The 16,838-nt window shown below is 48.4% G+C and overlaps 1 protein-coding gene across 4 annotated transcripts in view; it reads left to right on the top strand.

The window, feature by feature from the left end:
• Positions 1-16,838, top strand: part of Trappc9 (trafficking protein particle complex 9) — a 468,984-nt gene that overhangs the window by 95,282 nt on the left and 356,864 nt on the right. For all 4 annotated transcript variants that reach the window (XM_036207929.1, XM_036207927.1, XM_036207928.1 and 1 more), the window contains 5 exons: positions 360-505; positions 4,387-4,472; positions 6,977-7,103; positions 10,502-10,634; positions 15,136-15,299. In XM_036207929.1, the coding sequence (XP_036063822.1) occupies positions 360-505; positions 4,387-4,472; positions 6,977-7,103; positions 10,502-10,634; positions 15,136-15,299 (656 nt within the window). The remainder of the gene's footprint in view (positions 1-359; positions 506-4,386; positions 4,473-6,976; positions 7,104-10,501; positions 10,635-15,135; positions 15,300-16,838) is intronic.

Below are 16,838 nucleotides of genomic sequence, written 5' to 3'. Positions count from 1 at the left end.
ATTAAAATCTTACCCTGGAAGCTGCAGTGTGAGGCAGCGAGTCATGCTGTAAATCCCTCTGTCCATATATCTTCACTTGCATGCGTTCATTGCAAAGAGTCATTAGTCTGGTCGGGAGAACTGGCTGCTGGCAGACCAACCCTACAGCTAGCTGCTCAGGCCCAGAACCAAGGTTATGACCACCCCCCCCCATATCCATTCCATCTGTGATCTGCTAGAGTATCTGAAGGGATGTGACCCACAGACCCAAAGCTGCAGGATCTCCACAGCACAGGGCAACAACAGGTCAGCGCTTGTTTGTGTGTGGTCCCGAGTGAGTGTCCTGACGGTAAGTGTCTGCACTCTGCTTACAATGATAGGTGTGTGAAGCTGCTGAGTCTCCCTGCCAGCCTCCGGCCGCAGAAGGTGAAAAGCCTGCTGGGACAGACCATGTCCACCAAGAGCCCCTTCATCTATTCACCCATCATCCCTCACAGCCGCGGAGAGGAACGCAGCAAGAAAATAGGTAGGTCGCTGTCCGTGTCCTGCTTCACCTCCTGGGGCTCAGGACTGAGTTTCTGGCCAGTTCTGTGTGTGCCTACACTTGTACGTGCTTGCACACGTACTCCCCTGGAAACTCATCTCATGTGTTGTCTTTGGCTGGAAGTTGCTCATCCGATTGTTAGAAACTTATTTCACGAAGGATGATTCATGGACGGTCTAGAAGCCATAAAGACCGGGTTCATCACATGGCAGAGATAGGGAGCGTGTGTGTGTGTGTGTGTGTGTGTGTGTGTGTGTGTGTGTGTGTGTCTACTGATTACCATCCCCCTTACAGAGGCACTATGGTCCAGGCACAGGCTCCACACTGGTCCTTGTCACTTCTTAGGCAGGCCCTTCTTCCCAAGGTCATAGTCATTCCAGTGGTGACTAAAGTTGGGCCTGGAGACTCCATGTCTAAACCATTACATTCGTACATTAAACACTTGGTTCTGCCACAGGCTCTGTGTTAGGTGGGTTTGCTTGAGCATAGGCGGTTGTCCGTCACGGACTCTGTAGGGAAGCTCAGTAAGGCTGTGATATTTGATGGGTGGAGTGTGTGGAATGCATTTATAGTTTCTTGAGTTAGTGTCTCAGCATGTAGCCTAGACTTACCTCACACTCATTATGTAGCCTAGGCTGGCCTTAGACTCCAGATCTCTTGCCTCAGCCTTTGAAGTGCCAGTATTACAGGCATGCCTCAACGCTCCTAGTTACTTAAATGCTTTTTTGATGTGGAATATTTTCAACTTCCAGTGGGTTTACTGGGATCTACATTGAGGACTGTCTATTTGAGAATAGTTTCCTACTACAAGCACATTTTCCCCTCCAGTTCATGCAGGTAGAGCACAGACACATAGAAATGAAGATCAGGGTAAAATGCAAGGAAGTTCTTTGAAGTTTTGTGGCTGGTAACACTGTCCCTGGTATTACACATTAATCCCAGACCAGAGCCCGTGGGCTTTGGGAAAGCCCAGGCAGGCCTAGAGTGGCTTTGCCCTTGAGAGAGCAGGGTGGCCTGCCCTGGTTTGGCTTTACATGTCCTAAAACTGTTCCCTGTGAAAATGAGAAAGGAGGAGGAGCTAGTATGTAGCTCATTGGCAGCGTGCCTGCCTAGCGTGCATGAAGCCTGGGTTGCATCCCCAGCATTGAATGTACTGGGCGTGGTCATGCACATCAGTAACCCCAGCTCTTGGGAGGAGGATCAGAAGTTTGAAGCCATCTTTGGCTACATAGTGAGTTTGAGGATAGCCTGGGCTGCATGAGGGCTTGTCTCAAAGAGAGAGTGAGGGTAGTTAAGAAGGAGGTAAGACAGGAGATACCGGCTAATCTCCCGAGAAAAGGCAGCTGATACCGAGTGCTGGCAAATTCTCGAGAATGTGTTTGAGTCTTTGCAATTCCATCTTGGTCTTTGGTTTTGAAAGTCAGCCTCCAGCCAGGCATGGTGGCTCATGCCTTTAGTCCTAGCCCTGGGGAGACAGAGGCAGGTAGATCTCTGAGTTCAAGGCCAGACTGGTCTATAGAGCAAGTCTTAGGACAGCCAAGACTATGCAGAGAAATCCTGTCCCCCCAAAACCAAACCAAACCAACCAACCAACAAACAAACCAAAAGAAAGTCACCCCCAGACATAGGTCCTTTACCACTGTACCTCTGTTCTGGAGAGCATATGGCAGTGAGAGAAATGTCTAACCAGGTACACTCAATAACAACAGGGAAGGGCAGATGGCATTTCCCACTCAGCATGCCTTATGGGCAGGAAGAGAGAAAGACAGTTGTTCCTTTGCATTGTGTGGGACTCTGGTATGACCTCTGATGGGAGTGCCTCCCTTCATCTTATTGGAGACAGAGGATGGGGTTCTCCTGCACTGGCTCATCTACTTCACCATCACCCCAGGTACCTAGACTACTTAAAAACAAGACCCTGTCTCAAAACAAACAAAAAACCTAGGAGAACCTTCATCCTATCATGCTCCAGTGTGGTACCTGGACCATGGTTTCTCTCAGCCCAGTGACCCACAGGCAGACACAAAGAATGACAGGGAGCAGGGAAATGTTCTCAGGACACCTCCCCCAACCCCACGGGCATCTCTATTACTGTGTTCCGGATACTATGGTAACTCTCCTGTTACATGCAGAGATTCAGTTAGAAACATTTGAAATTTAAGCCAAAGACACATAGCCTTCAGCAGGGACTCACTAATCAGGATAGTTCCGGAAAGACATTAGAAGCCATAGAAAATAAATTACATTTTCCCATCCCAAAATATACATTTGGAGCTGAAATGAGGCTTGTTCATCAGAGTGTCTCCCTGGCATTCATGAAGAAGGGTTCACTCCCCCATGCCTATAAGCAGAGAAGCTGGCACCCGTGGTCCCAGCACCCTGCAGCTGTGCAGGCTGCTGGAGCTGGTCAGCCTGGCTAGCTATCTCCTGCCACTCTAACACAACATTGTCATCCACAAAGTTCCCATTTGAGAACCTCCCGGTTGGGTTCCCCACTCAAAACCAAACCAAACAAGAAGCCGATTTCCTAATATTTTAAGTAAGTTTATGATGTCGGGTCAGGTCCCATCTGATTTGGACAAGCCTGCCGGGTAGACAGTGTTTGCCTTGGTGTCTTTGGCAAAGGCAGACTATATTCATAAAAGGAAGCTTCAACACCTTCGTATCCGTGAAGCAGGGCAGTGCAGCTGGGCTGGCGTCTAGAATGTACGACCCGGACTGCCAGTAGTGCTGTGCCTTGCGCTAAGAGTCAACATGTTTGCTTAATGCTCTGTGGCTGTCCCCAGCCTCTTACTCCTCCCCCGGTAAATTGTCCCACGTTTTCATCTGACCCAGCACTCCCACCCCAGAGAGGAGAAATCCACCCCAGCTTCCTTAACTCCCCTCTGACATTTTTATCTTAAACAAATGGGGTGATACTTTTCCTAGCCAGTTCTTTAGGGGAAAAAAAGCTTACCAGTATTCCAGGTGATGCCCACAAAGTGAAGCCTAAGCTACCAGAAGAGCCAATCGAGGAGGCAGGATGGCCGCTGCTGGGCTGGGCATGGTAGGGTGCAGAGTCTCCTGGTTTCTTTGTTTTGAGACAGGGTCTTCTGGCTTCCACTCCTGATGCTCCTGTTCCAGCACCCTCGAGTGCTGGTATTTCAGATGAGAGCCACCACACCTTCCTGGGTCTCCATGTCATTTGTGACAGGACTTCATGTCCTTCTGAGGCCTCGGGCTAATTTCAGCAGCTGTCCCAGAGACAAAGCAATGGCCTGGATGGGCCAGGGCTGTCAGGGACCATTTTGGCTGCGACTGTAGCCTGGCCCTGCAGCTCTTACTTCCCACCATGTGACCTCAGGTCCTGATAGTGCCACCCTGGGCTCCGGTCGTGCCCTCTGTGGAGCGGGACCTTTAGAAATTGACTCAGGATCAAGTAAGAGAATATATCTCACTGATAGCCATTCAGAGACCTTTGGGGGCAGTTGTGTGTATGTGATGCTGTGGGATGCAGGCCTAAGTTATGGCCACTCAGAGATCACCTCCCTCCCCCCGTGCTGGTCGGGTACATGGTGTTAGGTGTGGCAGGTAAGTACTATCATTTAGAGAGCACCTTTGGGGCAGTTATGTATAGCAGGCAATGAATCAGGAGTATGTCTGACCAGGTTTTAGGGGACATAGGGAAGTCATGCTCTTGCAAAGGGCCCCTGTACCTGCTTAGGGCAGCACCAATCACCATCACGCAGTCTATCACATGAGCTGCTCATGCCAGGGCAAGTGTACGGCCCGTGGCTCTGCTGTACACATAAACAACACATACACTAGCACGGCAGCAGTGGTACCAACTCACCCTGGAGATCTTCTGTGTGTGTGTTTTGTAGATTTCCAGTGGGTTCAAGGAGATGTGTGTGAAGTTCAGCTGATGGTGTACAACCCAATGCCGTTTGAGCTCCGCGTGGAAAACATGGTATGTGCCACCAGTCATTTGGCCGAAAACCGACTGTCGTTGAAAAATACCTTTTTGCTTAACATTGGACATCGACATCCACTAATATATGCCTGATTTTACATCTGTTTACTAAGGTCTCTGAGCTTCCTGTGTGCGGAGGTCACGCTTCGTCATTCCTGTGTCTTGGCTTGGCACTCAGTAGCATGTGGCTCTATAAGCAAGCCTTCGATTTACACACACACTGATCTTAATTGATTAAATATAGATTTGAAATAGTCATCTGGAGGTCAGGGTTCAAGGTTTAGTACAGGCCATGGGGTAAGGAAGAAATGTTTGCAATGCATGGCTGTGACCCTGCTGTTCGGATTCAGATCCCTGCAGAAGATGTCACTCCCTTTGTGGTCACGCCCCTCAGAACAGCTCACCCACTTCTGTGGTCAGGGGAACAGGACTTATATAGCGTCGTCATGTGGGATTCAGGCAAGACCCCTGTGCACATCACTCCATGGATTCATTCCTTGAGGGCTTTCCCCCTCGTGTGTGTTGTGTGTACCTGCCAATGTGCATGTTTTCAGATACATGTGCCTGTAGTGTGTGTGTGCACGCTCATGTGTGCATGTGTGCATGTGTGTGGAGGCTTGGGTTGATGTTGGGAATCTCCCCCGATTGTTCATCCATCTTAATTTTTCGAGTCAGGATCTCCCCAAAAATCTTAGGGCTTGCCAATGTGACTAGTCTCACTAGCCAGCTTGCTCCACCTCTCCTTTGTGTGAGACTTAAAGGTCAGCCTTCACACCCATGTGGGTTCTGGGGAGCCGAACTCTGGTCCTCTTTCATGCTTGGTGAACTCATTAACTGATGAACAATATGCCCTACCCTCCTTGAGAATCCCTTGCTAATGTCGGAGGGCAGCTGCTGCGCCATACGTTTTTATCTTTCTTTTGGATTTTGAGACAAAGTCTCAACACGTAACAGGCTGACCTTGAACTCACAGCGCTCCACCTGCGTCTACCTCCTGAGTGCTGGGATCAAAGGCATGTGTACCATACCCAGCTTATTGAAAAAAACAAATCTTTAAAAGTAGCTTTCACTTTTATCTGATTTAAAAATAATATGTGCTTATTATAAAAATATTGGGAAGGCTAAAGATTATAATTAACTATAAAGCTCCATTTGGAGATAGCCCACAGCTTGTGGTCAGAAACTTAAAAACTTAATCATGAAGCATTTAGGCATAAACTCGCATATATCCACCACCTACACTGAAGACATGTTAGCAACTGCCATTTAGCTTTCGTTAGCTTCAACAGAGGTGAGTGTTGACGTTTTTTGCTTAGGGACAACGGCCTTGTAACTGGCCTTTCTTCTATTCTTACCCATGACGTCTACCCACACCACACATACATCACAGGAGCAGCCACTGCCAGTAGAGTGCCTTTGCTTCTGGTGTTCTCTGTCGACAGAGTTGGGAAAGGGCTTGCAAGTGTGTACACACATCCCCTCGGGTCCCTCCCTGCCTCCTTCCTCTTTGATACCGACATTCTTCCTTCCGCTATGAACGTGTAATGGGCTCACAGGTCAGCACACTCCCTCCTGATCAACACACCCAAGATAAGTTCCTACTGTTTTGACCATTGCTCTGAGGAAAACCATCCCATCTGGGAGAATCATGGAATCCTTCCCCTGTGGAGGGCCCCTTTGCTCTGGTTGTGTTCTGTAGCTGCCGTGAAGTCTTGCACACGTGTGTGGTGAATTTACGCCAAGATGTTTATGATCTTTGTTAATGGTATTTCTCCTTTTTACTTTTCAGTTTTTTGGTTGTTTTTTGCTAGATCCTAATGATGCCTGTGCTGTTCAGCTTTCTTCAACCTGTGCCTCTTTGCTGACCATACTTGCTCATTCAGGGTTCAGTGGGGATCCCAAGGGGTGGCCTTGATCATGACTTTGCTTTTGTGAATAGATGACTAGAACCTCCTGAGAATTGATGTCTCTGCACTATGGCCCATCAAGGGGCAGCTTCTTGAGACTGGCGACTCATGTAGTTCACTAGCAAGCTCAGTTCCTGCTCTACAGTGAGATGAACAAGCATCTCTACACTGAGATGCCCCGGAGTGAAATCACCCTCTGAGATATTTCCACACTGTATTTTTTTTTTCTTTCGTGTGTAGAGAACTATTTATTTTTTTCTTTGGGTCCACATTCTCATTTGGCAGAACAGCAAAGCAAGGAACCATACGATGATACACAGGGCTTCACCCCAGCTGGAGCTTTTGCTGGCTGCTCTATTCTGGAGTTTTTGCTGGCCACTCTATTCTGGAGTTTTTGCTGGCCACCCTACTCTCGGGGGTCCAGCTCGCACCAGCCTCCCTCGAAGTGCTCTGTGGGTTTTGGAAAGCTGCTGGCCTTTTCATCCCGGTAGTTCCTGCAGGGAAAGTCACAGAGCCCATTAGGAAGTGGCTGCCCAGCCTGGGTCTGAGCCATGCCTCCTCCTCCTCCTCACAGTGCTCCTTCACTTCCCGCAGGGGCTCCTCACCAGCGGGGTGGAGTTCGAGTCTCTCCCTGCAACGCTCTCCCTTCCTGCGGAATCCGGTTTGTACCCGGTGACACTGGTTGGGGTCCCACAGACGACAGGGACGATCACTGTGAATGGTAAGGAGAGTTCCTTGGTGGTTTCTGCATCGTGGCACCTGGAGCTGGTTGCCTGGCTGGTGATCCTAACCAGCTTAACACTGAGGAGACTATAGGTTTATTTACAAAGTGACAGGGTGAAAAAAAAAATCCTGGTTTTGATGTGCGGTGTGCTGGTGCTAAGCTGGGTACTCTGCTGTGCTCCTGTGGGGGCAGGGCCCGTCCCCTGCTCCCCTTGCTTTTCTCCTTCATGTCATTCTCCTCCAGGGCAGCACTGACTCAGCTTCTCACCCCGCCATCAAACCCCCTCCAGTGCTGCTGTACCCCCTTTCAGAGCATTGTATGTCCATGTAGACTCCACCTCCACCTCTGCAGTGTTTCTATTCAGCTCTTGACACTTACCAAGACGCTTGTCACCAGGGTCCAGAGCAGTGTTGTTCTGGCGGAAGCTGGGCCTGCTGTTTAGTCTTTTACTAACTGACTCCCTTATACAGAGGTCGGCCTTGGTATGGTGCCTCCTCTTGGTCTTGTTCAGTCTCTTGGTTTCTGCAGGCTGTATTCCTGAAGCCCTGCCCTGCGGGGTTTCTCTGTTCTCTGGCTTCCTTCTTCCACTATCTTACCCCCTTTCCCTGCCCTCTGCTCTCCCTGGCTCTCCTTTCTTCTTAGTTTCTTTAAAAAAATATAATGTGTGTTTGCATGATACGTGCATGTGTATGGTGGTGGCCTATATACCATAGTTCTCTCCTAATGCCTTTGTGTGTGCTCTGGATTGAACTCAGGCCACCAGGCCTGCATGGCAATCACCTTCACTTGTCCCTGGGCCCCTCCCTAGAGTCTTCACCTCCCCCTTTCTTTTTCTCCCTCTTTCCTCTTCTTGCTTCTTAACCCAACCAAGCCTCGGGGCTGCCTCCTGCCTTCGGTCCTGCATGCATGCCTCTGCTCCCCCTTAGGGACAGCCCCCCCTTTTGCCATCTCCTCATATGTCCTGTGAAGCTCTTCATACACACCATGTTGCCCCAGGACCCCACCTTTCCCCACCTAAAGTGGTCTTTTCCCTATAGGCTCCCGTCTCAATGACACATCTTTGTGGATCACTTGTTCTAGGTAGCTCCCAGACCCACTGTTAATACTTTCTGCCGCCTGCTTGGCTGTTTCCTGTCTGTCAGATCGTGACTGTCATAGAGCAGGAGGATTGGTCTTTTCTGTCTTTCAGCCTACTTGCTGATGGGCCCAACTTTCATACTGAAGCCCTTATCAGCTCCCATCAGTTGGTCAGAGGCCTTACCCTTTGTCCTGTCCTGTTTCAAGGCACATTCCTGAGCCTTGGGCCATCCCAACCCAGTATCCTTGGCCTCCTCTCTTAGAAAGTTGTACCTGAATGTCACGAGGTTCCTGATGGTACCCACAGCACACCTGTCCCCTGAATCTTACATGGGTTTCTCCTTGAGGGCTTCTGAGCCTCTACCAGTTTCTCAGGGCTGGCATTCTTTCTTAGCCTGCCATCCTGATTTGGTCCCTCACAATGTCCCCATAAGACTCTGCACACCTTATTTTTCATGGTACCAGGGGTGGCTTCTCTCTTAGCCTTGCAGTTTTGACCATAGCTCAGCATCATCAGTACGTATGTGTTGTCTGGGGAAGATGCTGCTTGCTGGACAGTTAGATGGGTGGAGATGCATGTGTGAGAACTAGGGGAAGCTGGGACCCAGTAGGGAGGTAGACAACAAGGGCCTGCCCTGGTAGGTGACCCTGATCTTTCAAGGTCTACCAGGAGTGGGCAATTGGAAGTGGACCAGAACCAATGTATAGGCAGGGGCTCCAGGCAGAGAGTACGGTTTCTCCAAGGGTATCTGTTTGAGACCTGCTATATCTGGAGAGTAGAGGTGGTCAGAGGGAAGGATTCAGGATGGGGGTAGGTAGTGATGGGGCTGGAAGGAGATGGGCATCATAGGGGCCTCAAGCATCCTGAAGCTTATCCACTATCTCCTGGGGCTTTAGGGTAGTTTGTACAGAGGAAGCTGGTCAGACAGGCTTCAGAGCCACCAGACCACAGGTAGGGCTTAAAAGATCTAGTGTCTGTCTTCGGAGAGTCCAGGTAGAAAGGACACAGGCAGAGCTGTGGCTGTGAAGGGGAGAGTTAGGCCCTAATGGCTGGTCCAGGGACAAGACAGAAGCTAGTGTGTCTTGGTGAGTATGAAAGCCTGGGAGCAGACCTTGGTTATCTTTAGCATCTGCACTTACTTTTGGTGAGCCTTAGCTGCCTGGGTTAACCTATATCATCCTGACTTGCACTACTAAACATTGTCACCAGGCTAGGATTTACGTGTCCATGGTTTTAAGCACTGCTTATGTCTTAAGCAAAGGAAATTGACTGATTGTAACTAAGAATTATAAAGTAACCAGTGCTTCATAGACAGAATCCCATCAGGTTTTACCCAGAGGAAAGCGTGAGGGTCTTAGTGTCAGAGGGGTCTCCCAGGTAGGAAATAAACCCCATAGAAAGAAGACTTTGAGAAGCTCAGGGTGGGAAGGAGGGGTGGTTGTGTCAGGGAGGGTATATGGGGGCTGCTGCGGCAGGGTGTGTGTGGTTGCTGTGTTGAGGGGTGTGGCTGCAGTGGCCGGGAAGAGATGCCTAGAGCTGCTCCGGAAACACTGTGCATGGTGCTGACAGGCAAGGAGAATGGCTCCTCCCTAGGGAATAACTTCATTGTCCCTCTTCGAGGAAGCACAGGAATGTCGCCAATCTAGGCTTCTAGCCGCCGGCCATTGTTTAAATTTGTCACACAGCAAATACTATTTACAGAGTCATCATCTTTTGAAATTTCAAAAGCCATTTTAAAGCTTTGATTAAGCAATTTCAAGTGCTTATCTAGCTCACCAGCCTTTTCTTTCTGCACGGGCCTCGTGCTGATCTTTTAAAGTGTGGTCCCCCTCACACGCGCGGTCGACTTGCCGCGTCACCAAGCAGCTGTAATAATGACAGTAGTTGGCTTGTGAACCCTCACCTCTCAACAGAAGGGTTCCAAAGGATTTTTCAAATGCTCATTAAGTCACATTATGCCTCAGAAAGGAATATTAACTATCTCTATCATGATAGAGATGCTAGGTCTGAAAGATATATTAGCAGACAGCTGAGCTGGTGATTGCTGAGCTGGGATTGGGAGAGTACAGGAAGGGCTCTTTACGAGGGCCCTTTGTCTGCACCTGCCCGCGGTGGGAAACAGGGCATAATGGTGTTGTCAGCTTCAATCTGTCCAAGAACAGCCAACGTCTTTGGGGTACAGGGAGTGGTATGGGGCGGGGGAAGAGAGAGCATAGGTGATTGGCGGGGCTGGTGCTCTTGTGGCCTTTGTGACCTTATTAGGGGCCTACGTGGCCAAGCCTTGCCAGGAGCCATGAAACCGCTCCCTGTGTTGCAGGTTACCACACTACAGTCTTTGGTGTCTTCAGTGACTGTCTGCTAGACAACCTCCCAGGAGTGAAAACCAGTGGCTCCACCGTGGAAGTCATTCCTGCCTTGCCAAGATTGCAGATCAGCACATCGCTGCCCAGGTAGGGGGGCCGAGGGCGCAGGAGTCTGTGACTGGAAGGAACGGATCTTAGAACGCTTTCTGCTTATACATTCCTTAAATTAGCGCCAAGAGTTGGGGTTCATCTGACTTGGATAAGTCAGAAAACATGGCGGAAGGATCTTAAGGGACCAAAGAGTTAACATGTTCTCTGAAAATATGTAAGAGTGCAGTTGACCTCTTTCTCATCAGAGCTAAGGGACAATTAGCTGTTAGAATTGGAGTCACCAGAAACAGTTAAGGTTTTAAGAAAAACTCCTGGTGCTGGAGAGGTGGCTCAGTGGGTAAAGTGCTTGCTGCTTAAACATGAGGACCCGAGTTTGGACCCCCAGCACCACTGTAAAAAGCCAGGCCTGGTGGCGCCAGACAGAGAGAGGAGGACCCTGGGTGTTCACTGGCTAGCCAGCCTAGCTGAAAGGGCAAACTGCAGATTCGTCAAGAGCCCTGTCTTTAAAAAACAAAAGCAAACAAAAACCAATAAGGTGGACAGAGATGGAGGAAGACATCTGATGTTGACCTGTGGCCTCCATATACCTACACACATGCATGCACACGCACACGCACACTGACACATACCCACACAGTGGTAGGGTTGGGGGATTCTTATGATTATAAAAAATGGTCTTAAAAGAAAAAGCTTTTTCTTTTATTTGTTTTTAGCATTCTAGGGAAGCATACAAAAGAGTAAGCCTAGGAGGCCAGAGTAGCTGTTCAGGGCTCTGTGGTCTTGCCTTGCAGTTCTTAGCCAGTCTCTTTAAAAAAATACATTCTTGGGTTTTATGAGGTGGCTCCCCCTTATAGCACAAAGTGCTCCCCATCCATGGATAGTTAGAACACACTATATTATATATAATGGCATTTTCTGTTTTGAAACCACATACATAACAAAAGCTTTCTTTATGCTTTTATACATTAAAAACAATGTGATTTAAAATTTTAAGTGAAAATAGTATATCATCTCTCCCCTTTCCTCTCCTCCTTCCTATCCCTCCTCTGTGTCTTATGTCCCCACTCCAAATTCATGGCTTCTTTTTCTTTTATATATATATATATATAAAATGTATTTATATATATATATATATATACATACAATATACTCATAAATATGTAAACACAATCTTCTGAGTCCGTTTAGAGTTGTTTATTAGTATCCGTTTAGCATTGGTCCCTTAGTATTGGGGCTCATCCCTGGGGAAGACTAATTCTCCCTCTCTCAGAAGCTTTTAATTGCTTATCTTACCCTTATCTAGCGGTGGGGCCCAGTGAGATTTCCCCTACCCCACTTTGGTAGGTCAGCTGATGTCATCGTTGAGGTTTCCAGGGCGTCCGCTTCCCTGTCCTACCTGGTAGATACAGTCTCACAGCAGACATCTTGGTCTTGTAGCTCTTGCAATTTTCCTTCACCCCTTCTTCCGAGGTCTTTGTGAGCCCTTGGTGTAGGGGTTGTGCTGTAGGCGTACCCGTTGGGGCTGGCCACCCACAGTCAGTTGTTCTCTGTGTTTTTACTTGTCCTGGCTTTCTGGAATGATCTCATCTGCTGCAAAAAGAAGCTCCTTTGCCAAGGGCCCGGAGTGACACTTACCGGGCTAGGCCAGAGTCACAGGCTTAAAAAATGTAACTTTCGGTGATTTAATAATGTACTTCTCACCCGTCTCAGAATTGCACAACCGCTTGCTTGTGGCTCCTGTGAATAATAATAATAGCCAATGGGAAATAATAATAATAGTAAAATGTGTCTTAGGCCTTCCCCGGCTGTTTGGTGGACCCCTTTTCACTTGTCTAGTAGTGTTCTAGGTGGCAAGGCTATGACAGTGAATGTGGCCCTTTGCCTGTCAAATGGGAGAGAATGACAGGCAGCCTTCCAGCCCGACCATCCAAAGCTACTACAAGATGGGCGGTGAGGAGGCGGCAGCTGTGGGCTGTGGGGCAGGTAGGCAGCTGGCTCTGGAGGGAGTGCAGGTGGAAGGGAGGTCATGTGATGGGGGACATCAAGCAGGATAGAAAAAGCTAACTCAAAAGGGACCACAGATCTGACTGTAAGAGCTGGAAGTCCCACATTTTTGGAAGACAGACTCTTGACCTTGGGGTAGGATCCAGAAGATAAAACCTTGATAATTGGGGCCTCATCACAGTGAAAAGACAGTTGTTCTTCCAAAGATGCCATTAGGAAAATTAAAAGACAACTCACAGGTTGGAAGAAAGTATTTGCCCAGCACATATTTGATAGAGCTGTATCCATATAAAGAACTTTTAAAACACAGTATAAAGAAGACAAATGACCTAATTCAAACATTGGCCAATGATCTGAATAATTCTTTCAGCACAAAAAAACACAAGCAGCACACAAGCCACCTGGAAGGGTACTCGGGACCATTAGTCTCTTTGGGGCTGCCACCCTCCTCCTGAGGTGGTGGCTCACACCCACTGGGGTGGCTGTGATCGGAAGACAGGCAGCAGCCAGGCTGGGAAGGGGTTGCAGGATCTAGAGCCCTCATGCGTTGCTGATGGGAATGTAAAGTGGTGTGCCTGTTGGGAGGACAGTTGGGCAGTCTTTTATAAAAGATCAAACATCAGTTTAGTGACCCAGCTATACCTCTGTTAGGTAGCGACCCAAGATGAGAGAGATTGTATGCTGTTGCCAAAATTTGTACCTGATAGTTAAATAGCGGCAGGGACCCCCATGTCCATCAGCGGATGAGGAACAGAAGGAGACACACATGGACACCGGAGCACTGCTCTCTCAGCAGTGAAAATGAGTCACCTCCTGATACCCGCTTTGCCATAGATGGACCTCAGAAACACCATGCTGAGGGAGAGAAGCCATCGTGTGTGATTCCTCTTCTGTGAACTGTTGGGAAGAGGCCTACAGGCCTGTGGGGAGAGGCTGCCAGTGGCAGCGGGGGTGGGCGTGGAGTTTGGTCTTATATATTGTACCAAGGCTTCTCTTTAGGATGATGGAGTCTCATTTTACAGAGTGGTATAACTCTGTAAGTTTCCTAAACTGCTCAGAGATAAAAAGCAGGTGAACAGCAGTGTATAGCTAGTTACGCTTGGTGCAGCGGGGGAGGTAGATCGTATTTTGGTTTGGTGGTGGTGTAGGATGAACACCTCACCTCAGTTGAGTACATGCAGCCTCTGGAAGGTGTTCTGTTTTCTTCCCTGTGGGTGCTTTCAGCCGGCAGCTTAGAGGCCTTGCCTCAGTCCCTGCTGTTCTTAATAGTTCCCAGGAACCCAGAGGCAACCCAATTAGAAGTGACACAGTCCTCGGCTTGTCCCCTGACCACTTTATAGTCGCAGAGTAGGGAAGTGGACAGGTACCTGCCCCACCTTGGAGGCCCTCAGTGTCCAGTCCAGGAGAAGGACGGGGGCGGGCGTGGTCCTAAGGGAAACCAATCAAAGGGCTGTTACCAGGGAGGAGGAGCTTGTTGGGGAAAGACCCTGTGTCACCTGCCCACCAGTTTGGACATCTCAAAGCTCACGTCTGCAGTCCCACAAGGAGAGAAGGACTTGATACTCCAGCTGTCTCTCCAGCCATTTCAAGAGCAACCTGAGTTTTCTTTAAGTTTGTAATAGCTTCATGAGATGGCATCTGCTCACTTTTTTGTTTTAGCCTCCCATGGTGCTTTAATAAAGCACATAGATACTCTCTGGTGTATCCCAGTGGGAAGACCTGGACAGCCTGTTCATAGGGAGCCAGGAACATAGGGCAGAGGAGGGAATCCTTCTATAGACTTTTTTTTTTTCTTTTTTAATTATTATTCTTTAGAGAGAGGGTAGGGGCTGGGGGAGAGATTCCCATGGCAATGACTCACAGTTAACATGTCTATTTTTTTTTTTTTTTTCCGAGACAGGGTTTCTCTGTACAGCTTTGCACCTCACCTGTCCTGGATCTCACTCTGCAGACCAGGCTGGCCTTGAACTCACAGAGATCCCTCTGCCTCTGCCTCCCGAGTGCTGGGATTAAAGGCATGCGCCGCCACCACCTGGCTAACATGTCTATTTTTAAAAAATGTGTATATCTGTAATTTTTTCTGAGGTGATTCACTGCATTAAAAAGCGATTATTCAAGTGGGGCTTGGCTGTAATATATTGTATACATAGGAGAGACCGAGGCATGGAATTCACTCATGGTTGTTGACTACTACCATGTGCTCTCCACCTGTGTGATATTGAATGGTCAGCAGTAAAAGATGCCCTTGCCCTTGGCCTCACCTCTTGTGAACACAGAGTGGAGGCCGTGTCCGGCCGCCCGGAGCCTACAGCCCGACTTGCCAGCTACTTCCCCGACTCCATAACCCCTGCCCCTCCCACCACACACACAGTTGTGTGTGTTTGTGACAACTGAACACCAAGCCCCGTGTGCACAGCCAGGGCATCTAGCCTGTTCCTCAAGTGTGTTCCTGTGCGACTGGGTCTCAGCGTGTGGCCCGTGTTTCCCCTTCTTTCTCTCTTACTTTTCTCCCTGTCGTTTGCTGTGGTTTCAGGTCTGCACACTCACTGCAGCCTTCTTCCGGCGACGAAATATCGACCAACGTGTCGGTCCAGCTTTACAACGGAGAAACTCAGCCGCTGGTCATTACCTTGGAGAACATTGGACTGGAGCCTCTGGAGCAGCTGGAAGTCACCTCCAAGCTTCTCACCACCAAGGGTAGGTGGCATGGGGACCGTCTGCTTGCTCAGTAGTACCAGGGGATACGTTGTAGAGAGCTAATGCCGGCTACCCAAAGTGCAACCGAGTCCCCAGGAAGTCTAGGGCTGCTGGCTCTCTTCACAGTGTCCCTCAGCGCCAAGTTCTCCACCTGGTGCCTGGAATTTAAGTAAGTTGGTTATGGGCTTCGGTGGATTCGTGAAGGAATTCGTTAATGTTGCTGAGTGACAGAAAGCTCTAGTCTAGATGACAAAACTTTTAAAAATAGCATTTTTATTAACTCTTTATTTTGTGCAATGTATTTCTATTTTATTCATCCCCAACTCTTCCTAGATCCGCCGCCACCTTTGTACCCATCTAATTTTGTGTCATTTTTTTTTTTCAAAAACTCATTGAGTCCAATCTATGCTGTCATATACCCTTGGATGTGTGGCCATCGTCTGTAGCATGGTCAGTCTACAAAGAGCAACAAATACTCCTAAAATAAAACATGGGTTCCCTTCTTCTAGCAGCTATCAGTTGCTAATAGCTCCCCAGCTAGGGGATGGACTTCCTGTCCACCTCCCCTCTCCATGCTGGGAATTTGTTTGGCTTGGCCTTTCATAGGTCTTGTACATGTTGTTAAAATCACTGTGAGTTCAGATGTACTGCTAGCCTGCTATGTCCAGAGAACAGTTTTCTTATAGTCCTCCTCCATCTCTGCTTCTTAGAACCTATCCACCTCCTCTTCCCTGGTGCTCTCTGAGCTTTTGGAGAAGGGGGTGTGAGGTAGATGTCCTGTTTAGGGCTCAGTACCCCTAAATATCTTATTGTATGACCTCGGCCAGTTGTGGGTCTCTGTGTTGATCACCATCTGCTATAAGAAACAGCTTCTCTGTTGAGGATTGAGAGAGTTAATCTGTAGGTGTAGCAATTAGTCTTAGGAGTCAGTTTAATACTCTGTCCATTTAGCAGAATAACAGTATTAGGTTCTCCTCCAGGGCCTGTGCCTTCTCTAGCCACAGGTTCTTGGCCCTGACAGTGATGCCAAGATATGGGTTTCATCTTGTGGAATGGGTCTTAAATCCAATCATAAATTGTTTGGTTGCTTCCATGACATTTATACCATGTTTGCACTGATGACCATGTCTTATTAGACCCATTATTATTGTAGCCTGGAAGGTTTATACCTGGGAATATTGATGATCACTTTTACCCTCTGATAATGTGTACATCACCCTCCAGCATGAAAGCTAGCCAGCAGAGATGAAGCTATATTTCTCTATGTTCTATGACCCAGGTATGGGATGTCTTCAGGAATAGTCTTCTACGGTGAAACTTTTCCTCATCTCCGGTAACCTATCTTGCCTTCTCAATTTAGAAACTGGAAAATATTTTTTTCCTTTCCTAAAAATAAATCCAAGTGATACTCATATGACTGTTGTTCACTCTGATCCTGTGTTCTTTCTGAAGCACAGCCCTTGTGTGTCTCTCCCTTAAAGAAAATGTTGGCTGTCATTAAGAACACAATTCCAGGCCGGGGCATGGTGGGGCACGCCT

Source organism: Onychomys torridus, chromosome 16, assembly GCF_903995425.1.
Source record: "Onychomys torridus chromosome 16, mOncTor1.1, whole genome shotgun sequence".
NCBI classification, from domain to species: Eukaryota; Metazoa; Chordata; class Mammalia; order Rodentia; family Cricetidae; genus Onychomys; species Onychomys torridus.
This window is presented reverse-complemented; position numbering and strand designations above follow the sequence as displayed.